Below are 26,706 nucleotides of genomic sequence, written 5' to 3' on the forward strand. Positions count from 1 at the left end.
GGAAGTTTTTTCAATGTTTTACCCACTGTGTGTGTGCACACGTGTTTGTGAATGTACAGAGGGCTATATGCTGCATAAGTTGTGTGTGCATGTTCTCTCAATAGCTCTTTGTAAATTGTAAATGAAGCAATAGATCACAGTTGTGTTTTCCAAGACAGCGAGTAGAAAGTGCATTACTTTGCCTTCCTCGTTCTCTCCCCAGCAAATCACAATTTTCACTTTCTTTTTGCTTCTTTTCTGTTCTTTTAAACTTTGCTGTGTAATATTTGTTTTTGTTCTTTCTCTCCACCTTTCTCTTGCCCCCTCAATCTATCTCATCCTCTGATTAACGGAGTGGCAGGCAGGCGGGCGGGAAGAGAACTGGAGCATGAACTGACTTCAGATCAGCTCCAGCTCAGCTTTACTGAGCACACGGATGCTTGGACTGATAAACACAATAAGTGTAAAGAGAAATAAAAACACTACATCATATGAGGATAAAGACAGACAGACATTTGTCATTTAGACGTGACTGAACTGTCTTAAATATCTTTCCAATGTTTGCTTACATCGTTCTTTAGTGAATTCATCTCGGGATACAGATTACACCCTTGTGCTTACTTGTGAGATGGTAACATCAAAATCAGTGGAGCATCGCAGAGAGATTGATGTAACATTAAAGATTGATGTAAGTAGTTAAACCTGATAATGGAGACAGCATGTCAGCAGGGAGAAAAGCAAACTGATGACAGATCAGTGGACATATTGTGATGAGCCGCTGATGCATGAAGACATGATGAGGGTGAAGCTTTGAGGTCCAGTGACCTCAAAATGTATTTGACAATAAAGTCACCCTTAAAATGTCTGTTATTATGTTAAATGCAAAACGTAAATGTCACCATTTTTTACAAATTATGTGAGTTTTTTTTCTCACAACACTTCTCTTCACCTTGGTAAGGCCAGCTTACATCAAGAAAGATAAATATAACAATAAAAGATCTTAAAGTTTTAAAAATGCTTCTTAGATGCCATATTGAATTTAACACTTATGAAACCGAGGCTGTGATGAATAGACCTGCAGTTTTTACAATGGCACGCACTGTGTAAAAGTGCCACATCACATAATTTTTATGGAGTTTCTGTCAACTGAAAGTTTTTTTTGTTTTGTTTTTTTCGGACAGACGAAAGTCTGTTAGTTAAACAATCGACATGTTATTAAATAAACCATCATATAAATCACTGGACGCACTGTACTTTTATCCCTCATAGCCTTGTTTTCATTCCTGTCAAACATTAAATAGCTGCTCTGACTAGGAGCAAGTCCACACCACAACTATAATGATAATGACACAGAAGAACGATATCATTGGATTCAGTATCAGAACAATTTTTGCCCAGCTGATGAACGATAAAACATTGACAGCCAATCAGAATCCATCTTGATTTAAAGAGCTTGAGCATTGAAGGCATGTGTCATATAAAACTTGGATCTGATATGTAGGCTATTCCTTCAAAATAAGCACCATGTCCACATGAACTAATATTTTAATGAAATTCGGATATTTTTAAATGCCATTAAGTCACATTTGCATATATCACTTTTCAGAATACATTGTTCCTAAGCAGCTTTACAGAAAACATGATATTGATATTAATATTACATAATATAGGAATAGACGTCAGAGAAACGAGTGAGCAGCCATCTTTAGAATTTTGTCTTTGAACTTCCATTTTTGCCTTAGCTCGCTGTTGAGGAGTAGGCCTAGACCTATTTAGCTGGTGAAGTGGATTTACTTATTGTAGAGTTAACGAACGTTTGTAATATTGAAGTGGATGTAAATTCATACGACATTACTTTCATGCTGTGGAATTACAAACAGAAGACAGAAACGAGCGCAGCGCTGAAAACTCATATTGTGCAATGCTAATTTCTACGAAGCAGTTGAGATATAGGCCTACTAAATAGTAGGGTATTTATCACTCTACATCCAGTATGAATGTGGATATAGTTGGACATACCTGTGTCCAACTTTATATAACAAGCTGTGCGATAATATTAGTCATATTTTGTGAAAACCCTGCTAAAAAAAACAATAGAAGCCCAATAGAAACCATCACAGAAATTCCAATGGTTTCCATTAAAATACCATTATAAACCATTAGCTTTTTCCAGTAAAACCATTACAAAATTCCTTTTTGTAGTGTGTTTTGGGCATTTTTCCAACAGGATTTAACATCCCACCAATAGAATCCATCACATACCAGTAGACACCATTATAGTTTCCATTAAAACCAATACAATTCCCATTATATCCATTAAAACCATTACATTTTCTATTGTGTTTTGGGCAGGGTTCTATAGTTTTTTTCAGCAGGGAAAAAAGACTGTTGAGACTTGCTATAGGCTATAATAGCTTTAGCATACGTAGGCTATGTATGCGGATAAAGTTGGATAAATCCAATTTTATATAGGCTACAGAGTTGTGCGATAATACGCTATTTGTGTTACTTTTGAAGCCGCTGTACGTTGCTCTTCCAATGTTAGGAAGGGTAGACCGGGTGAAACCAATCATTTTACTCATTAACCAGACTCAGAACTGCACAAACCCTTAAACACACCCACACACACACCACTCTTTCACAGACACGCATGTGAATTCTTTCACATGCTGTACGAATTAAACTAAAACACACAGACAGTGACAAGCACCGCCGTCTCGGGAGGGTTTCCTGCAGTTTGACATCAAAGAAAGAAAGGCCTCTCTCTCTCTTTCTCTGTCCCAGAGAAACCAGACGCCCGCTTACATAACCCGATTCTCCTAACGAGCCGAGCGAGCTCAAACAATCAGTCCGTATACCCACGCACACACCCGACCAATAAGTCGCAGCCAGCCAGGTTTCCACGCGGTAAACGCCTCCTTTATTCCCAGCGGTGTTGTCGTGGGTGTAAAAGAAATAATCATTCAAACACCTCGCATTGGACTGATTTGAGTAGGCATGGCTGTTATCTGTTGTTGTTGAACCGTATGGATGTGTTGGATCCAAAAAAAAAAAAAAAAAAAAACCCCGAGGCTGATTTAACGCGCGCGCTGGATGGCATTGCTGGCTCGCGGAGATAAAGGCGCACGCGCGCCAGCAAACATCACTACATTTCTGTGCCGCATCTGTATGTAAACAGGAAAGAAAAAAAAGAAAAAAAGATGTGCAACGTGTACCTGTATGTAAATACTGCTCAATTGTTGATGTTCTCATTCTGAAATTTTTGCATATTTGTTCCACTATGATAAATTACTAGGTAGGCTACCGTTGACATAAAAATCTATCTATTTATCTATTTATCTATCTATCTAATGTTGTAGTTCCATGTTCCATCCATCCATTCATCTATCCATCATTCTAACTTTCTATTGTTCGCTGTTCCATCCACTCTTCTATCTATCTATCTATCTATCTATCTATCTATCTATCTATCTATCTATCATTTATTTGTCCTTTAAACACAAAATACATATACATATATGCACATGCATGTCCAATGTGTACAGTAATTATGACAATCCATATACATCACTTTTTCATCCTGAGTGTAAAGGTTTGATTTAGGCCTATTTCTAACGCTGTGGACAGATTAATTCAAACCTCACAGGGGTAAATTTATTTCAGTGTATCCATGATATGGTTTAATTGAGTAATAGTTAATGATATGCTGGAACCCTTCTCCCCAAGCTGCAAGGAAATTCACAAGGTGAAAGCAGGGCTGTGTTAAGCTTGGATAATCTTCCTTGACTCTGTCTGTGTGCGTGTGTGTGTGTGTGTGTGTGTGTGTGTGTGTGTGTACTGGTTTTTGTGGTTTACGGGGACAAAATTTGTGTAATGACATGGGTATGACAGAGGTATTACAATTTGAAGGTGGTTTATGAGGACACTGCCTATGACCCCACCCCGTCACACTGCTGTCAGACATGCACTCTCCACAACAGTTGTGCCCTTAAATGAATTGTGACCTAGCGGGTAACTTTTCTTTGGAGTAGCTCCCTGTGCTATACTTCTCCGCCCTCTCTCATTTCAGCTGCTATCCGTCTGCACCATAGAAATAGGACAAGCTCAATGAAAAAAAAAATCTCTTTAAATGTTAGAAGCCAGAAAAAGGTCAGGTTAATCAAATCCAGTGGTGTAGGTTTCATTTGAACACTGGGAATTATGCATTTCCTCTTAAAAGATCATTTGAAACCATAGGAAGTAAGTAAACATTGTAGTTTTTGAAAATGGGATTTGTAGCTAGGCTTCACTGGCAAGTGGTTATGAACTCTTCAAGAACTATAGCTCATTTTACCCAGACCTGACTTCAGGTCTAAACAAGGTCATTGGACTCTCAGGGTGGAACAGACAGTTTGGAGAAGTGAGTCGTGAGGTGCTTGCTAGGGTGGGATAAGCTTTTGATTAAGTTGCTTCATGAATATTATATCCAATCTTGTTCAAAAGTATTTGTAGTCTCGATTCTAAACAATGCTGACTGAGCTGGTCTCAGCTTCAGGCGGTATGCCCACGGACCACCTACAGTCCTTCACCGTCCACCTCCACCACCGTCTGATGCATTTCGCAAACAAAACTGGATGTTTCTTTTTCTCGACCTAGTAAACTCTAATCTGATTGGCTGACTTCTGCGAGAACAAGCACAAGTCCATCTTGAAACAAAGTCTACAAGTTATCATGTAAGATACACAAGTGTTTTTGAGGAAGAAATAAGAACTGAGCAGAACTGAATATTCTGCTTTATTTTCTGAATTATGTAATCAACTTACTGTATTTCTGAAGTTGGTAGCCTATAGGCTACTATTTATTTTTCCCAATACAAGTCTATTATCAACATTAATTTGTTTTAGATAAACCCACCCCTATAACTGTGACTGATCACTTTGTATGTCTCTCAAATTCTTCATCCTGTCTAAGTGAATGATTTATGGCTAGAAAAAGCTGCAATGTATTGTGATGTCTAAAGCACTGGGGGCAGGGCTTAGTTCCTAGCATGCACTGCTTTTTGGATAGAATATTGGAACAAATTTTCATGTTTTATTTCCCTAGTTTAGTTAGACTGTAGATGTTGTAGGCGATTTTAATTTCCTCTCATTGCATTGCATTCAGCTATTTATATGTTTTAATCAAGTTAAAACATCACAGCATCCAACAGTTAGGCTATAAGTCATAAATTATGTTCTTTTTAATGAATTTTGTCATTTTCACATCTTGAGTTCACTGCTTCTTACAATGGTTTTAAAGATATGTTAACGAGACATTTTATTTGCTATGCATTAATTTTACTACAGGTTGTTTTATTTGATAGAATTTATTTAAAAAAATTATTGGTGTTTGGCTGACTTTAAATTAGCTATCCTATCGCTCGGTACCAGGCAATCAATGAGAAAACGCTGCAAGGCCTTTTAATTAAAACCCGTTGTTTGTGGCAGGACGCCCTCACGTGCACCTGCGCGCTCTCAGTACAAGTTCAGACGCACGCGGAGGCTCCCAGAGCGTGTGAACGGGGCAGCTGTAAACAGCGGTGGCGCGTGCTCGCCGATTTTTTTTGGTCCTCAATGAGGAGAGCGCGAGAGACCGGCGGCGCGGAGCGGGTCGAGGGCGACGTCTCTCCAGCTTTCGTTTAACTGGACTTGTCCGAGAACTGGACCGGAAACTCCGCTCGCGTGCAGCCGGCGGGAGTCGCTGAGGGACTCGCTTTGAGGCGGGAAAACACGGAATTACCGCTCAGAAATTCTAAGTTGGATTCTTTCATTTAATGACAGTCTTGCCCCTCAAACGCGAAGACCGCCGTAGTAAACAAAAAGAAGCGTTTTTAAGGACACACACACTGGTGTCACATACTGCACTTAAAGGTTTGACACTCCTAAACCGGGAATTAAGCCGAAACAGGAGCTCATCATCCGATCTCACGCATCGGATTCCGTCGCCACCGAGTGAATTAATAAATAAATAAAGTCTGACTGACTGGACATACCGACGTGCTGACACGTCGCACGTTTGACAGCTTTTTGGAAGCGTCTCAGTTTACCTCAGCTCAAGCGTCACTGTAAATAAGCTGAACGGCAAGGGGAGGAAGAATTGGATAAGGAGGAGGAAGAGGGGTGAACCCACGCCAGCGTGATCCCTCAGTCATCAATGGGAAATACCGGAGCGCACGCGACTGGGGCGAGATGCTCGGAGAAGCTCGAGGTGCGTCGCCGCGCTCTCACCGTGAGTGAGTTTTAAAAGAGCGCGCGAGGCGAGGAGAGGAGAGAGAAAGAGCACTGTGAAGTTGAACATATAGAAGAAGAACCGGGTGGAAATTTTATGTTTCATGTGGCACATGAATGAGAAAACAAAACGCGTCACCGAGCTTCCCAAGGCTTGTTGAGAATGTGGAAACCTTTAATTGCTGACGAAGGAGAAGATGACAGAAGCTTGGTGAGAAAGATACCGCGCGTGTTTTTGTGAGAGAGGGTGAAGCTTATTCCCGAGATGCCCGAGAATGTCTCCCTCATCAGGAACCGGACGGAAGTCGCGCAGGGTCGCGCTTGGGGTAGCGGAGCAGGCGCGAGGCCAGCATGGGTCGTCATGGTGCTGGCCGGTGTGCTGATCTTCACGAGCGTGGTGGATGTGCTCGGTAACGTGCTGGTGATCATCTCGGTGCTCAGAAATAGAAAACTGAGAAACGCGGGTGAGTGAGTGAGCGCGCGCGTTCAGTCCACATTCATTAACGGAGATGAGGGGGTGTTCGCACATGACCCGTTCTTGCATTCAAAACAGCTGAACGCGAGGCAACGGAATGGAGCAAACGCATTCCAAAGTTACACTACAGTGCAAAACGATTAAGAAAAAAGACCGCAAGAACGCGTCCTTTGTGAACGGCCCTTAATAAGAGTGGATGATAATCATTCACTGGCTCATGACAAGGAGTTATTAGGATAATACTCGTATGACTCATTTGCAGTTTCAGAGGAGGGTCATTAATACTGTCATCAGCTGTCTTGTGAGAAATTCAAGAATAAACCTAGTGCTTCATTCACACGGTTACCAACCATTCACGTGCACAATATGGCCTGAGCATGAATGACAATACAAATCTCATACAAAAAGATGGGAATTTGTCTAAAATCATTTTGAGATGATGTCCATCATCTGTTTTGCTTACATACAGCATTTGAGGCTCAGCATTTGATTATTGAAATAATTTCAGTGTCTTTAAATATGATTCTATTTAACATAATTTGTCTTTATAATCATTTCTTAAACTTATACCAATACATGGTCTGCTATTTAATTATTTTTATCTTTTAGTTTTAAATGTCAGTTATAGAAATAGCCTAGATTAACCTGCTAATTAGTCTTTTCCATGTGCATAATGATTCATTTTGCCAAGTTAAACAAGCTTACTTCTTTTAAGACACTGAACATCTTATGCATGAAAATGTGGAAATTATTTTTCCACATTTGTTTATTCATTCATTTGTTTGTCATTTATTCCTCGTTAATTCATTCATTGTTTAGTTTGTTCATTCATTCATGTGCATGCTCATTTTCACAAAGCGAAACCTGAAACAATATGTTCCATGGACACGAGAGGGTTTGACGTTACATAACACACAGATATCAAAGACGGTCAGAGCCTGAGAATAACACTGTGCACTCAAGGCTGTCTGACAGTGATACTTTAACGGACGTTTGAAGACCATGTGAATGTGAGCCAGAGAGTGGCGGTATGCTTGTGAAGATGACAAATGCACATTTGGATATTTGATTTTAAAATTCAGATATAAACCAAAATCCTTTGGCGTGAATCAATAATTTACACACACATATGTGTGTACCTGAGAATGAGTGCCGGGGTGTGAATTGCATGTCTGAAACAGCAATCGCTCAGATTTACCACCAGCATCTATCACTTATCTTTATCACTTAAGGCTGTGTTGGAGTAAGTGAGTGTGAGAGAAAATGCAAAGCAATTCCAGTTAATTCCACTCAGAAAAAGCATTTTATTGGAGTCCCTCATTCATTAATATGAAGTACCATATGGTTTCATATTATGGATCTTCATTTGCATTTTTTCATTATTATCTGGCAATGCTTTCCAGTTTCAAATAGCTGTGATGTCTTTATATTGTAAAGTGTTAGAGACAAAACACAGACATGCAAAACTCTGAAAGAAATAATCTAGTACTTTAATTTATGTATTTAAATTAAAAATCACAAAATGAATGGATAAGCAAAGAACAATGTAAGAATCTAAAATAGAAATAAAAAACAATGTCAGAAAGAAAACAGGATAGTGAAATTACCAGGGCTGTTTTAAAATATTCTTATGTTCTCTTCATAATTTGCATGATCTGACCTCAGAATGCCTTTTCCGAGTTCTATTCCACTGTGATGTCTTAAGGACCAATGGGGTTTTAAAATGCAATTTTTAAGATTTCAGCGTTTCGTTGCTTACCAGAGCACAGAAAAACCTGTCAATGGGAACAGAAAAAAAGACGATGAGAAAGAGAGAGTAGGTAAACACAGATTTGAACTGCAATATCTCCAAACAGGCAGTCCGTCAAACCATTCGACAGCGCTGTGTTATTAGGTCAGAGTTTGATATGTCAGCTGTGTTCTGTAATATTCATCAGTAATATGGAGTTGTGTGAGAGTGAGAACAGACAAAGCGAGAGCGAGCAGCAAGGGAAGAGAGAGGTTTTCTATGCATGTCATTGTGTCTTTGGAGTTTTTTGACATTTTCTTATCTTGAAATGTGCAGGTGGCATCATCCCATCACTGTCTTAACAAAGCTACGGTAACCACAGCAATATACCCGTTTACCAGCACAGCCGTGCACTCCAGCTTTCAAATAAAACATGTTGTCTACAAAGGGATGAAGAGAGAGACCGAAATGACAGAAATGTTGCTGTCATTCCCCTCTGAACACTCCCTTTCTCTCTTATTCTTCATCTCTATTGTGATTTCAATCCAGTCTTTTGCTCTTAAAGTTGTGTCTGTTGTTCTGGTGTTTATTCAGAAAATTAGATTTGGTCCGTGACCTCACGTTATGGGCTTTTGCTTGTGTTTGGTAGTGTATTTGTGTAGCACAAGGTGACATTCAGTGTCTCATTAGCATAGAGTGATGAGCTTGCTGGTGCTCTATATAGATACTCAAAGGGCATGCGATAAATGTTGTTTGTCTGTCACCCTTGACTGCATCCTTCACTTTGACCTGTGATGATTAAGAAAAGCGCTCAAATGATGGCACGAGTGCCTTTTTGTTCTTCATGATGCTTGGCTTTGTGCTGTGTCCAGTTGAACTGCAGGAGCAGGTAGTATTGATTAATACATCAGATGTGTTTAGCTTTTCCTAAAGGTTCCATTTGCTGTGCAGTGCCAGACTGAATGAAATCCTATTGGGTCTGGCGAAACTGTATGCAAATGAGATGACTAAACCACACCCATACTTCTGTCCGGCTGCGTTCCATCACGCCTTTGCAGCTGTGTGATTCTCTAGAGTAAAAGAAAGTGATGTGTGACATTTTTTGTTGTAAAATTGAGGGTCATATCCCTGTAAAGGCCTTTTCAGATGATTGATGAACTTTGAGGAGTGAAGCATTACAGGGATGGTTTTAAATGGAAACCTTTTTTCTTCAGAGGAACACAAAAGAAAATATTTTGCAGAAAAAAAAGTGTGAGTTTTTTGTCAATACAAAGACTGTACAACACTTGTCAAAAATCATTTGGCAAGTCTTTTCTTTTTGCAGCAATTGTTAGGACTTTTCTGTTTGCTTAAGAGTTGCGGCACACCAAACAACAACAAAGAAATAGCTGCGACAAAAGCTGACTGTGTTCAGGGTTTTTCTAGGGTCAAAAATGGTCTTTGGTGGTGGCTGACGAACAGTCATCCATACACACAGTACAAAGTACCCTACCCATGTGCAATGTGTGCCCAATACTGACAATAAATCCAAAATAAATTCAAATAAACAGTTTGTCATATCCTATTAACATGCGGTGAGTCACCGGCAACCCTCTGTTTTGTTTTAAATTATAGTCTTATAGTGACAGTAATTTCTTTTTTCTTTTCAGTAATTTTTGTCAGGAGGGATGCAACATCAAAAATCCATGCATTTGATATGAAATATGAACTTCTTATGCATTCACTGAGAAAAAAATCCTGTGCTCTTCGCATCAGAGTCCTTTACTAAACAGCGTCTCTCAGGCATTGTAGTCCAAAAGTGTGCTCAGTCGGAGAAAACTTTTACTTAAAAGAGAGGAGTATTATTTTTTTCTATTTTTACTAAAAATGGGGCATTATGGCGCATTAAACACTCTCATGTAAGGTCTGTTTCATTCATCCTGGAAGCCAGAGGGTGCCATTGCACAGAAAGTCTAACAGTGAGATTCATAGAAGTCATATGCTGTGTTCCAATTTGCCTAACTATGCCCTAAAAGTATATACTCTTATTGTAAAGAAAAGTACATATTTTTGAGTGTGTAGCAGAATAGTATACAAGCTTTGGGACATACTACTTTGTCATAATTACGTCTTTAATGAACGCTCTGTTATGAGCATCCTGTCACCATTTAAACTGCCATGTCAATCATCTTGTCACAGTTAACATCATCCTAAAGATAGAGGCAGGTAGAGGCACGTTGATCTGCCAGCCACGGGTCTATCATGCAAAGAACTCTGCTCATGTGTTTGCATAATGATGATTTTAAAAGTTAACGACCAAACGTATCTTTATAAAAGTTCACAATGTTGCTGCAGATGAAATATAACACAGATAACATTAAATATATATTTTTTTTCATCAGGTTAGATATTGATTATTTATCACTCACACTAGGGCTGCACGATTAATCGTATGCGATTGTCATTCACATCTTGTCAGTAAAGCTGGTTCTGTGATTAGTAGTAAATCTCCATCACCTGCTTTCAGATGGAGCAGCATTTACTACATTTACAGAGCCGTAGTTCTCTGACAAGCTACACAAAAAAAAAAAAAAATCAGACGATATAATCATACGATTATGAAATCGAAGAAATCGTTCGCGATAATGAAAGCTGTTGGCGTAGCTTCTCAGTGAACTACGGCTCTGTGTAGTAAATGCTGCTCCATCTGAAAGCACGTGAAAATACCACATTTAATAACATATTTTTACTCCAAACTCACTTCATAATGTCAGCCGAGTGTTTGAAATAAATCCTTCTGTGAGATGTGGCTTCTTACACAGAATAAGGCATGCAACATATTTCATAGTATTCTAAGCAGTGATAAAGGCTAATTGTCGATTAGCATTGCATTATAGATATACTTAATTATAATGAAAATTCTAATAATAAGAGCACATAAACCATATATTGCCGTAGTCGTGTGTTTATTAGTCACGTTGAATCAATGAAAGCATATAAATCTTAAGTTTATTCAGCAACCGCTATAGGGATTTCCTGGGTTTCTTCTGCGTGCATATTTGTAGTTGCCGCACGAGAGCGCCCTCTGGCTTTCGGATGGAGATTTACTGCTGATCACAGAACCGTGCTTCAGTGAAAGATACGCATGACAATCGCAGCTTCTGTCTGATCACGATTTCGATTTCATTTCGATTTATCGTGCAGCCCTAACTCACACCCCATTCCCTACTTGCCCATCAGTCTCACATATCCATCATGTTTGTAGTTTTTAATTACTTATTATGCATGTTTGTAGTTCTAATCGAATCCTCATCCAAAATTCAATGTGTTGTGGGCAATATTAGCCATTAGCGTGTGCATCGATCTGCACTTCGGATTTGTACCGGGAATAGTAAACCATCCGGGTTCCTTTGAGGTACTTATTTCAACATACTATGATTTGGCACACACTAATTTTAATTTCAAATACTATTTAGGATGAATCGGACGCAACAGTGATAAACTCCGCTCCAGGAAATCCCTAATATGGACATTCAGACTGACAGCAGAAAGTCTGCGCACCTTGGCCACTTTAAAAGGCCAAGGACCGCCCAAGAGGCCATATGACTGACAGGTAAAGCAACCAATCATGTTTAATTCTTTGCCGCATCATGTTTAGGGCAATAACAATAACCGGTGGATAAAACTCGGACGTATTTTAAAAAGTCAATGCCGTGAACTTTACATAATTCACATACTTTAGAAAATCCAGCATTTAGTTGATCCTGATAAGCGCTCGTCATCACAGTTGTAAACACAACAGCTTTGTTCTTCCATGAGGGGGTTTGACGTCATGGCATTATTATTTCCAGGCAAATGTTAAAAAGCGCTACACACGTCTCCCAGAAATTCTGTAGAATTCAACCAATCAGATGATGACTTTGAAACTCCTGAAGTGTTTCCAATTTTGTATGTCATATGCATCAGACGTTCAGCCGTGGGCATGACGTCTGAGGCTCAGACTATCTGTAGCTGAATAAAATAATGTTAAAGATGTTTTGAATGATGAAACATGAAGGCAATAAACACGATTGCATCAATATCAATGGTTCATCCGTGCTCAAGCCATCTTGCGTATTTCCTACGGAATACGCTATATATATATATATATATATATATATATATATATATATATATATATATATATATATATATATATATATATATATATAACGCAGTGCTAATCAATATCGACTGTATCACAGTATAGAATTCTATAAAATAATAGATTTTCTGTTTCATTCAATGATAATTAGGCACATTGGACCACAGAAGGAGGTTATTTTCAACACTAGACTGATGTTAGATCATTTTGGAGCAAAAAAGTTGTGTTTTGATGCTATGTTAAGCTAACTAGTCCTTATTCACCTGTTGCCAGAATGTGATTTATGTTTTATGATTCATTTGAAAAGCAAATCCATGTAAGAGCATCGTAATATTTCTTTTTTTTAGAAGGGCATTTCATACAAAGGCAAAGAAGGTGAAGTGAGATGTTTGATCAAAGGAATGAGGTAATAAAACAGTGTGACTAGAAAGGCGTTCTCTCCCGCAGTCATCAACATGCACTCCATACTGCCATCACAAGTACAGCAGTCATCTACATCACCCAGTAATCACATTAAATGATCAAATAAAGCTTTGGCGGGACAAAGACTCATTTTGGCGGCTGCCAAAATATTTTCAATGCAGAAAACCCCCCGGGTGTTGCAACTGGGCTAAAACAGTGCAAATAAGAGTCCAGTCAATGACCAACTGCCACAAACGGTTGAGAGGAAATACCTTTCATAAGGTGGTAATAGTCTAAATTCATCATTCGAGCAAAGTCTCTTTCTATTAAATCTATCTGGAATCGTGATTCTGGAATAACAGATTTAGATTTATTGATCGACTGGGAGAGGGTGTGTTCTAATGTAATCTTAACTTCTAAAAACTTGGCTCATCGTCTTATTATGACTTATTTCAAAGTCATCCATGGAGCATACATAACTCCTTACAAGAGGTTTAAAATGAAACCTATAACTGTCATATCTGTAACACTGTATCAGCAGGTACTTTTCTCCACATGTTTTGGGAATGTCCAATTGTTGTCAATCTGTGGACTCGTGAATTCTGTTTTGTCCTTTTACTACAAATTGATTATGTGTCAAATCCAGGTTTATGTCTTCTCAATGACGATTCTAACTTCTGTATAAGTTCATTAAAGAAGAGAATGTTGTTTGCTGGTTTTACAGCTGCAAAGAAGGCAATAATACAAAACTGGTTTACTCTGCACATGTGTGCAAAAACATTTTGGATTCATAGCCTCCTTAAAATAGTGAATGCACAACAGCATGAATTAACAAGGCTAAACCTAGTACCATTGATGCATGGCAATGTTTTTCTTCCAACATTTTGGATTATAGCAAGTAATGACCATATAAAGTATTTTATTTTCTTGTTGTTGTTTTGTTTCCTTCCCTTTTTTCTTTCAGATTGTTGATTGTTGATGGTGTGTCTGTTGCTCCCCCCTCTCTGTTGTTTGTTTGAATGGATGTTGTTTTGTTGATTTAAAGTAAATAAAAAGTTGATCACAAAAAAATAAATAAATTCATCATTCAAAAAGTGAAACTGAAACTAGAAGTGTGGATTTACAAATACCAAAGCCGCTCTTGCTTACCATTTTTAATATTAGTCATGATAATCACTGTCTTCATTCCAGACGGCAGTGCCATTTTGAAAATATACATGTATTGGAATGCGCAGATGAAATTATGTAACATCTTAACAGCTGTTTTTATGTGTCCTCTTGACTTTGTCATTTGATCGCTTTCATTACTTTCGCTTTTCTTCTCACGCACTGGTTCGCTAAGCTGAATAGCCAATCAGAGTAATCCGTCTCACCAACTGCCTGATGCCGATTAAACAAGCACAATTGGCCAAAAATGCTGCCAACAGGGTCCGACTAGTGCCGATGGTGCAGAACACACCCTAAAACTGAGCTGACAGATGCTCAACGACGGCCTGGCCTTCTCCACCGGCTGACAGTCAAATTGACGTGTCACGGCCTCTTGTCACTTTTTGCTGTGCACACTTACACACTACCTAGCAAAATCTGCAGTGAGAGGTGGCTCTGTCATTTTGGTGAAAAAAGGGAGAGGTCAGAGTTTAAGAGCTGTAAAAGTGATTGGTGCGTCTGAAAAATGGAGAGGCTGAAGTGTAAAAGTTTGGAATGGAACACAGGCTGCAGAGGTCAGTCAAAAACAGCATCAGTGTCAACGGAGACCGGCCGCGTCAGCGACGCGCAGTGAAACGCGATCCGTAGCTGACAAAGAAAAATGTAGCATTTTCTACATGGACGTATGTGTGTGTGTGTGTGGCCATTTTATACAAAGCCGTTTGATCATCCAACAAAGCCGCTTCTTTATACACACACCCACTAAAATTTCCTCAGATACAGGGTTATTGGTGCCAAGTGTGATTACAAAGTCCCCGAGGACATTGCCTGCGGAGCTGCTACAACGGGAAGCACTTTAGACCCACGTTCATTTATCTTATGCACACACACACTCACTCAGTTAGGTAGGCAAAAGAGAGATGCTACCATAGTAGAACCCTTCGTGTGTGTGTTTACCCTATGAAATAGTTGTGTTAGTGAAGTCCTCGTTAGTTTGGGGTCATTAGAGATTTAATTAACATTCATGTTGACTAAGCACTACCCTCCGTTGCCGTCATTAATGGTTCTGTGTGTGTGTGTGTGTGTGTGTGTGAGCATTCTCTGTGTGTGCTTATGTGTGTAACAGAGACACCCGGAGGAAACTTTTAATACTCAGAGGTGGCTCAAAAGACCTAATGGAGTTCTCATGTGTGTCTCATTTAAATATCCCCTTCCTCTTAAAATTTTCTGCATGATGTGAAAAGAAATTAGCTGTTACTTGGCAAATCTGACCACAGTTTGAGACATTGTTGAGCTCTTTTCTGAAACGAGATTAGATGGTCGTTTTCTCAGGAGAAAAATCTCATTTTTAATCTCAGTGGTGCCTAATAGAAACAGTTGAAGCATTAATGAGGCCCATTGGTGTAGTTTGACATTTGGGCTATTGGTGAGCAAGACCATGATACTGGGCTTTTAGATTTCATATTGTACATTTATGCAACCTGTTTAAAAAATGGGCTTGTCTCAATCTTGTGTATCAGTCATGATTTTATTTAGTTGAATGTACCTTCAAGACCTTTTGGACCATATAATGCAATTGTAATGTTAAATAGTTGAATAAAGTACATTCTTTACTCCATTTAACCCATTTTCCATGTTCGCTTTTGACATTTAGAGTGATATAGCTTGTAAAAGTTTCTGTGACATGAATAGTTGGAATACTCCACCCAAAAATGAAAAGTCTGTCATCGATTACTTATCCTTATTCCATCCCTGTTGTATATGACTTTCTTTTCTTCTGTGAAACACAGAGATTTTTAGAAAAATTACACTGGCCTGCATCATACTTGCTGAATGAAATCCAATACTTGTTTCTTACCAATTTTGGGGTGCTGAATCCAAAAACAGAGCGTGTTTTGCTTGAGCATGTCACACTTTCTCACAAAATATGATGTGCTTTTCGTAGATTTTTGTTTTCGACAAGGTGAAGAATTCTTGTATTACGCCTTAATCAGCAAAAAACAAAACAAAAAAAAGACATAATTTCTGTCTTCATATGAGCTAGGTAACAATTCTCAGTCTATTTTTCACATGTATAATTGAATCTGAAGACTTTTTCCACTTTTTCCAATCCTTTGCAAATTGTAAGTTAATGTAAATTATACATTTTGAATGCTTCTTTTTGCCATAAAAACATTTTTGTCTGCTTTTGTTATTTGATAAGTGCATTAAAGCTGATACATATACTGTATATAATTTGAAAAATCTTTCACTAAAATTGTTTTGTGAAACAACTAAGTGATGGAACGTTTTTTATTGATAGTTTTGAATTCTGCACTTTTAAACTAGGTAATATTAGGTAAATCAGCAGAATTGTTTTCAAGGTATGTGGTGTAAGAGTGTTGGGTATCAATGTGAAACATGACAGTCTTCTGTTTCTTCTAGATTAGGGATGGATAGTTGCATTCATTTTGCATATTTTTTGAAGTGCCAGCTTTGAGGGACCAATCCAACTGCAGTAAATGCATGAGAGATTGATTATTGTGAAATATTGTAAAGCTTGCCATTTTTAATGTGACATAGGAGCTTCTGCTGTAACAGCTTTAGCTATGTTCTGGGTTCTTTCATTTTGTTTCCGCTCTTGCAATGTAAAACACACCACAGACAGTGCAGATCTGGACACCCAATTTAATTTAAACAAAACCCCATGTATTTTTCCACTGGAATACACTTGGAATCTCTCGTTTCTCTTACCAATTCACTTGCATTTCGCTCTATGTTTCGTGGGGTCCTTTAAAACTTTATTTTCTCTCCTTGTCTTCACTTCTGATCCCTATTAGCATCCTTTACTGGGAATGTTTCTGAAGTAGGGAAGCGTAAGAGACCAGATCTAGATTTTTTTTTTTTTTGTCAAATCACGGAAAGCATTTTACGTTTCATTTATGCATTCGGCATACGCTTTCATCCAATGCGACTTTGCATTGAAGATATACAGTTCATGGGCTGAAACATTCTGAATACGATAGTTTTGGTTAACAACATCTGATGTAATAGGCAAGTGGTACAATCATTTAAAAGCAGGGGCCAGTGTGTTTTGAGTGTGAAGGCAGCAGTTCATAAATTCATCTGTTTAGCAAACAAAACTAAATGTTGTTCCAAATGTCAAAGCTCAGAATCCCACAGGAAGCATCTGTGTATCTGGCACACTATTCATCTCCTGAACACTTGTTCCTCACACCCTCTTCCTCACATCAGCATGCGGCAGGATCACAGAGGTAATGAGCACAAGCGTGTGTGTGTGTGTGTATGGTGCTCTACTAAAGCCAATTTTTATTTGTTTCTTTGCTTAGGCATGTCTGTCGAGCTAAACTCTGTTTTCAGGTTCAAGTGCATACATTCTGGCCCAGTTTCGGAACTAGAGTTTAGACCAAATTTCTCTCTCAGAAAGCCTTTCGACGTTCCAATTAAAACATTTAAAAGTCCAGCTGCTTTCTTCCTCTTGCCTCTTAATCTTCTTGTGAGATAGGACGAAAGCGAGGGAAGGCGAATTGACTTGTAATAAGTGAGAGGAAAAGAGATGGATTAGAAATCAGATACGGTGAGAGATATTGACACAGAGTGAGAGAAAGATAGCAGACATTGACGGATCCAAATGAGAAAGACAAAATGGAGAAGAAGAGGGAGAGTGAGATAAGAGGAAATGGGCGGCTGTGAAAGTTGACAGCGATTTGCGGTGACCCCAAATCATTCAATTTCTGGAGACATAAGCGACAGTGATTCATTGTGGGCGTGTCCTGTGATGCAGTTTACATTTATTCAAATGAGCATCAACAGCATTTAAAGAGTGTCAGAAAGTGCCGTTCTAAGCATGTTTGATTCATGCATTGATAGCCATTCATCATGTTCATTATATAATGCATTTCTGCAATATCTATACCAATGTATTAGAGCAAGAGGATGGCTACTAGCGACCTTCTGACCTCTAGCAATAAAATCAGTGTGAATGGAGCATCAGTCATGTGGATGAGGTATGATATAGAATATTAACCTAAAATGATCACTTTTATATGGACTCTTTTTCCCAGATGCATTCGATCGATATTCACTGAATGCATGTATCCATTACAAAACCTATTTGAGTTCTGTAGCGCATTGGTTTAGGAGCACAAGTGTGTGTACGGGACTAAGTTGAACTCCATATGAACTCCATCTGTGGTATAAATGCTAATACAACCTGATCTGAGGAGAAAACCTCAACTCCCAACAAACCAGAGGCCTCATTTATAAAGCGTGCGTACGCTCAGATTTGATTACGCTTAAATCCACGCCAGCGCTCATATTTATAAAGACGGTCTTTGACTTGGAAAAGTGCTTAGCGTCACGTCAGGGTCTGAGCAGACGTACGCACTTTTTATTGTCGGAGAATTGCAGGTTTTTTCAAATGTAAGCTGTTCTTGCAGCTCACTGTTCTAAATTATGATGATTGATAATATTTTATATGTTAATGATATTAGTTAGGAGTCGTTTACAAGGCAGAGAGCTGAAACCATTCAATTGCGCGCAAGTTGAAGATCATTTGCGATTCATAGATTTCTCATCTGAAAGAGATGCGTACGTAAGTTTTCTGTTCGTACGTTCATTCTATGAATCAAACGTACGCATATTTGAGAAATGATCGTAAGATCAAATTTAGGATGGTTTCTGCGCAACATTTTATAAATGAGTCCCCTGCACACAATAAATGCATGCAAGAGACTGACTGGTAAACCAAACAAACATGCACAAAAAAGCACTGTAGAGGAGAACTCAGTGTCACAGACACCGCACTTAATCTAATGGATCTGAACTTTGTGTGAACTTCACAGTCAGAATACTACAGCACCTGAGCCTGTCCTACACATTTTACACACACACAAATGCTCCCACACTCCCAGACACGCAATATGTCGACTACAGTTCAGGAGCTGTTATCAAGTTTCCTTTCTGGTGTTTGTGTTTTCTAGTCTATGGACATTTGTAAACGTGTATAAAAATACATTCATTTCATTTCATCTAGTGGCAAATAAATCACCAGCGTTATGATTTATTGGAAAAATGTATAAATCTGATGAACCTCTTGCATTTTGGTTGGTTTTTCACAGTTGTACTTAACAAGAAAGAGAAACTTAAATTGTTGTTCAAAAACAGCGTCACATGGTGTAATGTGATAAAGTGTCAGGCATCATCATTTCTGTATGAAATCTTGTTCTGACACTGAGAAGTCCCATCGATAGTTGCCTCTCATTGGTTTAAAATTTTGCTCCACACCGTTATGTCTTAAACATCAATGCTGGTTTATTTATTTATTCATTCATTCTGACTGGCTATGCTGCATTACATTTTCTTTTCTGGGAAAATTGCCTGACAGCAGACACTTGCATGATTAGGACACGGTGTAAATACATATTCTTAAAATGTGTAATAATATATATATATATATATAAACAAACAGGAAAATGCTTATTACATTTATTCACCATTATGTTTTCTAGCAAAATATTTGAGAACTAACAAAGTTAGCAATATCAAAGTACTAACATACTAAAAAATATAATAATATAATTTAAATATAAAATTTAATTTAAAGTTGTAATATGCGCGAATGGCGGTTCGGTGGGTCGGTTAATAAAAAATGCATTCTGATTATTTGTGGGTGGATCGCAGGTGGATAAATCATAAGATAAATCATTAACGATGCAAATATTAACTACATTTTCTAAATAGGCTACAGAAATTGAATAAAGTGTAAATTAACATATTAAAGTTATTCAACAAAACATTATTTAGTCAAGAGCAGTCTTTTGTTGTTTGATTAACATTAATGACAGACGGCACAGCTTTATTAGGCTGCTGTCACAAGACCTGTTTCACGGATCCAATACTTATACACATGCATTTCTTTCTCAACTGTTTACATTAACTTAAGACAAAACCGACAGTGCTTATGAGGATACTCGCCAGGACGACCATTTTGACGTCATTTTGTGTGTATTTGGCCACTTAAGCGCAATAAGATTTGCTTACAAACTCAATTTGGTGCTCGCAGCGTACTCTTTGAATGTGACTGTGAGTGCACAGAAAAGAGTCTCTGGAGAGCGCGGGTGCCGAATGGCTTAAATAGACGTGAAAATAATACATTTGTGTGACGATGCAACAATGACTGATTAGGAAATTGACAATTCTGTCAACTGTACCGAAACGTGAGCTAAAGTCTTGTATCGCAGCGTTCAGCTCTAGATGCGCCGATGTGAAGAGAAGGTCAAAGAGAGAAGACATGGTACAGCTGAATCACTCGCGCTGTTTTCAAACGACTGATTTGATCTGATGGTTTGTGTGGATTTATTTACTCATCTAACCTATACACTATATTGAATAAATGTTTTGCAGTAATTTCCCTCATTTTAAAGTTGAAAGCTGCGGGAATGAGTAATGTGATATATGTGCAAATTCAGGACCTAATTAAACATAATTCTATTGTACAGAGGATTGTGAAAAGATTTCCATGATTTTTCCAAAACTTTCTGGGTTTATTTTTCCAAAACTTTCCAGGCCTGGAAATTGCTGTTTTAAAATTCCATGACTTTTCCGGGGTATTCATGACTATACGAACCCTGAATGTGATGGTCGGTTATCTAAATCAGACATAAATATAGGTGAGGTGGGTTGGCGGGTGGATAATTTATTTGAAGCTGCGGATTCGGGTGACGTTTTAGCTGCAATATTGTTTGATGTCAGGAAGTTTTAGAAAGAAATTAATACTTTTATTCGCAAAGGTTATATTAACTGGGTCAAATGTGACAGCGAAGACATTTACATTGTTACATTTTTTTTAGTATTTTTTTTTTTTTATTGCTTTTGATTTTTTTATTCATCAAAAAGTCAAAACAAAAACAATCAGTTTCCATAAAAATATGAAGTAGCTCAACTCTTTTCAACATGGATAATAATAAAAAGAAATGTTTCTTAAGCAGCAAATCAGCATATTAGAATGATTTCTGAAGGATCATGTGACACTGAAGACTGGAGTAATGATGCTGAAAATGATGCTGAATAAATTGTTTTAAAATATAGTCAAATAGAAAACCTTTTTTTAAACTTTTAATCATACAAAACTGTTTTTACTGTTTTTTTTTTTTTATCAAATAAATGTGGTCCTGATAAGCATAAGAGAGTAAAAACTTACCGTTCCCAAACCTTTGAACAGTAGTGTAGTTCCCCGATTACATCTTACTGTTGTCACCATTTCTAATTTGCTGTTTTTAATTTTAATCTGTTTCACTTTAATGCCATAACTGAGGCCTTGTATTTGAATTCTGTCTGTGTGTGTTTGTGCTTTAGGTAATGCGTTTGTAGTGAGCCTGGCTTTCGCCGATCTCCTGGTGGTTTGCTATCCCTACCCTCTGGTCTTGCACGCCATGCTGCATGCGGGCTGGTTGCCGGGGGAGATGGAGTGTAAGGTCAGCGGCTTCCTGATGGGAGCAAGCGTCATCGGCTCCATCTTCAACATCACCGCCATCGCCATCAACCGCTACTGTTTCATCTGCCAGGCCAACACCTATGAGAAAATCTACGGCCGCGCCGGAACCCTGGTGCTACTGATGTTAGTCTGGGTGCTCACCGCCATCGCCATTCTTCCGAACCTGGCGCTGGGGTCTTTGACGTACGACCCTCGTGTTTACTCATGCACCTTTAGTCAGACGACAAGTGCAGGCTACACCATCGCCGTGGTGACCGTGCACTTCCTGCTTCCTATCGCGGTAGTTACGTTCTGCTATCTGAGAATTTGGGTGCTGGTGCTCCGCGTGAGGAGGCGGGTCAAAACTGACGTCAGGCCACGCCTCCGACCGAGTGAGTTGCGCCACTTCTTGACCATGTTCGTCGTCTTTGTGCTGTTCGCCGTCTGCTGGGCGCCCCTGAATCTGATTGGCCTGGCTGTAGCAGTGGACCCGCCCCGCGTAGCACCCTTGGTCCCTGATTGGCTGTTTGTGGTGAGTTATTTCATGGCATATTTTAACTCATGCCTGAACGCCGTAGTGTACGGACTGCTCAATCAGAACTTCCGCAGAGAGTATCGAAGAATACTTCTGTCACTTTGTAAGCCACGCCTCTTCCTGCAGGAGACATCAAGGGGCGGGACTGAGCGCAGCAACAAACAGTCACCTGGCAACAACAATAACGATGATCAGCCCAAAGCGAACACAATATAACTTACCCACAATACATTCAATTGTTCACAGATATCAAAGAGAGAATGCTGCAAAAAGGTTTTAAATCGCATCCACTAATGTTTTGAAAATAACATTTTTATGTCTCACTTTAGATACCACCCTCTGCAAAAAACAAACAATAAAACAATACCTCATTTGTTGGAAACCATACAATTATAATAATCCTCAGTATTAGGAAAATGAATTACATCTTAGACAAGTATTACAATCACATTCAATGAATGCATGCTAATGATTGAGGAAAGTGCAATAAGTCATTACCAGACAAAAGGTGCAAACTCGAGGAAGACAAAGACTGCAGAACATTTTCATTTTCTCCAAACATGCGCCCCTAGAAAATAACTTATTTTTCTCACTGTTAGTTGGAGGCTGTTTTCTCCAACCGCCCATAAATTCTCACCTAACAGATCTCTGTTTCACAAGTGCTTCCCTAATGATATAACAACATTAAAGAAATGCTCCACAAATGCTCACACATTTGTGGCCTCTCAGCATCTTGACATATGTTTTCCCAATGCTCCAATAGCGTTAACATTTTTGGCACTGTAAGTACACTAGAGCCTCCCCTTGTGCTATGCAACCAATTAATTTTAATCTCAACAGAGAAACTGTAAAACTAGGGCTCCCTTACGTTTGCAGCAGAGGTTATCCAAACGTTCCCCAAAACACTGCAGCAACGTTCTTGTAAAACTCCCCTATTGCTATGCAAACTCAACTTAAGCAACTCCCATAGCTGCATTCATGCGAACACTGTGGAAATCTTCCAATAACCTTCCCACAACATTCCTCTACTAGGTCTGCGGATGCCGTCCTATGGGAATATGGGAATATGCCAAAATGCTGCAAGAACATGTTCTTATATTCTCTATAGGTTCAAAAACGAAACATTGCACGCTCCCTATGTCTGTGCACCAGCAGAACGCATCTGCACATGCTGCACGTTATGGCACACTTACATTAAAACTTTTACTGAGCAAAGTTTAGCATTGAATCCATTAACAGGGTTCAAATAATCAAGAGAATTTAGTAACATAAAAAAAAAAAAAAATGAGCATAGGGCTTAATATTTATGTGACACAAATAGACTATTTGTCAGCATATTTAATTTCTTAACAGTCTGGTTTAAAATAGTAATAAAACAAAAGTTAACATAATCTTGATTAATATACCTACTTTAATATACCAGCATGTCACTCTGTGTCAATAGACATTTACACTTGAAGGTGCCAGTCAATCAAACTACAACAGTAAAGAAGGACCTAATTCTTAATGAGATACATTTGATAGCTTTGATCATTTCATATTGATATAATCATTTATATTTAGTTAGAAAGTCAAAACTGCGTCGTCTGGGGTAAGTTTCCATCTCAGTCATATCAGTTACTAAAATTATGTTTGTATAGCGGTTACGCAAAGCATCTGATCATTTTAAAGTTTCACTTCGCATATAATCTAAGTTTCACCTTGCTTACTAGTAGTCCGTCTGTCTGTGATTCAAGCTATGGGCGTATGCCGTGCTCGACTACTATTTCACACAGAATGAGTTTTGCGTTCCACTGCACTGCTCTTGATTTTTTTCAATGTAAACAGACGTCTTTGATTCTACTCTTTCGAGCATGCATGCCCCATTTTTAAATCGTTGTTGCGTTCATTCAGCCGCCAACATTTATATAGCCATCTATTGAAATTACTCAATTGACAGTTGGCAGGTTTCAATAAACCTTCATTGATTGAACAGTTGTATGAGGTAAGAATGAAACTGTTCAGCAAAATGTAGAACTTTTGTCTAACAATTTACAGATTTTTGATGTTTTTTACTTCTCATGTTATTTATTTTTAGAAATTAATCTTCACAACCTACGCTCATCTCAGATATCTTTTAAGTAGCCTACTATTTCATTATTCTGGGAATGATGTTGCTAAAATATTTTTTTTACTTCGAAGATTCCAATACAGATGTACAGTATTCAATGTCAAACAATAGACTTTAAACTGTGTGTAGATTGTTTGTGTGTACAGTATGTGAACTGTTGAAGCCTCAAAAATTTAACTACTAGAATCTGCCAAAAAAAGAAAAACAGACGGGTGAATTCACTAAAACAGTTACCCGCAATTCAGTTTAACCGCATGTCTAACACTCATGATCAGGAACTGCATTGAGAATTCATAGACATGGGATGACAATTCACATTAATCGGTGGATCTTCCAGTTCAGGAAATTTAAGCCTCCGATTTTAAGTACTTCAAATTATGAACATCAGTAGCAGTAACATTTTAGTGATTTATTGTGAAGAGTTTTTGACTCCTTTTCAAAGGGGGCTTCAGTTCTGATCGCAGTGAGTAATAATGCTTAATGAAAGGCATCAATGCACTTATTGAAATCTTAAGTATACTATAATCCTTTAAATATTGTACTTTATAATCTGTTGAACGATGGTGCACTTTGGCAGTCTGTAACATTATTTTTATTTCACCTGGTTAAAAATTAATTAATTAATTAATTTTGCATCCCAGTAAATTTGGAAAAATGTTAGTGAAACCCAAACACCATATGGTCCGAGAGTGCTCAGGGTGTTAAAAAAAAAATACTCTTACAAAGAGTTCAAGTTTACCGGACTGCATTTCAAGTTCTTAGTAACAATGATCTATTTTAGCGGTGAGTTCATATCAGACCACGTGAGGTGAGGGTTTCGACATCTTTACCTATTACAAACACAATAGGCTGCAGTCGCCCTTGAGGGCGATTCAAAAGCACAATGAAGATGTCATGAGAAAGAGAGCGGTGTATTTGTTCTGTTTACAGTTCCAGTGTTATCTTAGTAATGGAGTTTGTCTCAGAATGACTCCATGTGTCTATGCATTTAAAACAAGTCACGGCATCAGTCACCAATATCTTAGTATTTCAACCGAGCGCCCAAACGCTCGCATATCGTACTGTTTATATGGGTATTCCTTCTTTTGATTCTGAGTATTTTATATGAGTTTCTCTCATGGGCAACCTGATCTTAGTATTTACGATGAGAGTAGACTAATCTTAGTAACTTCAACGAGTATCTCGCACTTCTTGCTGCGGCGAGATCACATGCTCATTTCTTAGTACCTTTGATGACTATGATGATGAATAATCTCTGTATTTATGACAAATGCTCGTTTAGTAATCTCTTTGTCTTGGCAAACCTGATGAGTGCTGGCATCTTTGTATCTGCAGTTAGTATTGTTGTCTTGGAATTTTTGATGAGTACTTAAAAATCGAAGAAAGCTTTTATCCAGCACCTGTAAAGCGATATTCGCATTGGTGGAATAATTATGATGTGCTTTGCTCAGAATGAAGAAATATATTTATTATTGTATGTATTTGTTATTTTTACGAATTATTTTTAAAATAGTTTTGGTTGTTATTGCTACCTTCTGTACTCTGTGAGCGTCCATTCTGATCTACGGTATTCACTGTAATTGTACTGTACTTGGCTAATTTCATTTTTTTTATATGGTACAAAGACTGAGTACTTATCTTTGTTTCCACAACAAGTACTAAACTGTCTTAACTGAGTTTACTTAAATGGTTTATGCAAAATTATTATCTTATTTATTTCCAATTTTATTTAAATGTGAATCCCCAGGAAAAACAACAACAACAAAAAAACACTGTGCAGATTGTTACCTCAAGTTAAGGAAGTAAATTGAGTTGAGGTCAATAAACGAATAAACCCTTGAAGTAATCTCAATCAACAGGTGCATCTTATCAGTGTGTCTTAGTACTCGGGTAAGTTCTCTCATCTTAGTAATGCTGCTGTATTGGTGATGTAAAACTTAACTTAGTAAATCAAAGCATTAATCGGGTCAAACTGTTACAGCCCCAAACACTTGTGATATTTCATACCGCAAAATGAATGTGCATGAACGTTGATTGTTTTATTTGAATCTTTTGAATTTGTGCGCTTATTAAGGAACAAGAAAGCGATTACTTTTGGACAAATAATGGCATGAGTGATAAATTACTAAGAAAAAACAATGGCCCGAGAGGCTTTAAAAATAATGTGACATGGTCTACAATGATTCCATGATGACTGCTGGTGTAAGATTTTACATGTTAATAAAACTTTTATTTTTAAGAAGTGTCTAGTTTGTATTTTCTTCTGACACTTTGCTCCACTGAAGGAGTCACATGTGGTGAAGGAGTAAACACACCATCACAACCAGCGGACCAAACACAAGCTGCTGGAGACCCTGTCCCCATCTTTCTCCCTGCATATCTATCCTCCAGTGGTCTGATTTCCTGAATTCTTAAATAAAGGGCTTTTTTTACATTTTCTTTTTCCTGTCCCCTCCAAACTCCTTTTCTTGTCAAATGCCTTTTTCCA

The 26,706-nt window shown here is 38.2% G+C and overlaps 1 protein-coding gene across 1 annotated transcript; it reads left to right on the forward strand.

Moving 5' to 3' along the window:
* The first annotated feature begins 5,453 nt into the window (after positions 1-5,453).
* On the forward strand, positions 5,454-25,981 carry mtnr1ba (melatonin receptor type 1Ba). The gene is made up of 2 exons (XM_058745371.1): positions 5,454-6,688; positions 21,456-25,981. The coding sequence occupies exons 1-2, from the start codon at positions 6,490-6,492 to the stop codon at positions 22,322-22,324; spliced, it is 1,068 nt and encodes a 355-aa protein (XP_058601354.1). The 5' UTR covers positions 5,454-6,489; the 3' UTR covers positions 22,325-25,981.
* Positions 25,982-26,706: the final 725 nt, after the last annotated feature.

The sequence above is a fragment of the Onychostoma macrolepis genome, chromosome 15, assembly GCF_012432095.1.
Source record: "Onychostoma macrolepis isolate SWU-2019 chromosome 15, ASM1243209v1, whole genome shotgun sequence".
Lineage (NCBI taxonomy): Eukaryota > Metazoa > Chordata > Actinopteri > Cypriniformes > Cyprinidae > Onychostoma > Onychostoma macrolepis.

Coding starts and splice junctions, on each gene's coding strand:
- mtnr1ba (XM_058745371.1), top strand. CDS start 6,490: ATGCCCGAGAATGTCTCCCTCATCAGGAACCGGACGGAAGTCGCGCAG. Junction 6,689..21,455: donor TAGAAAACTGAGAAACGCGG/GTGAGTGAGTGA, acceptor TTTGTGCTTTAG/GTAATGCGTTTGTAGTGAGC.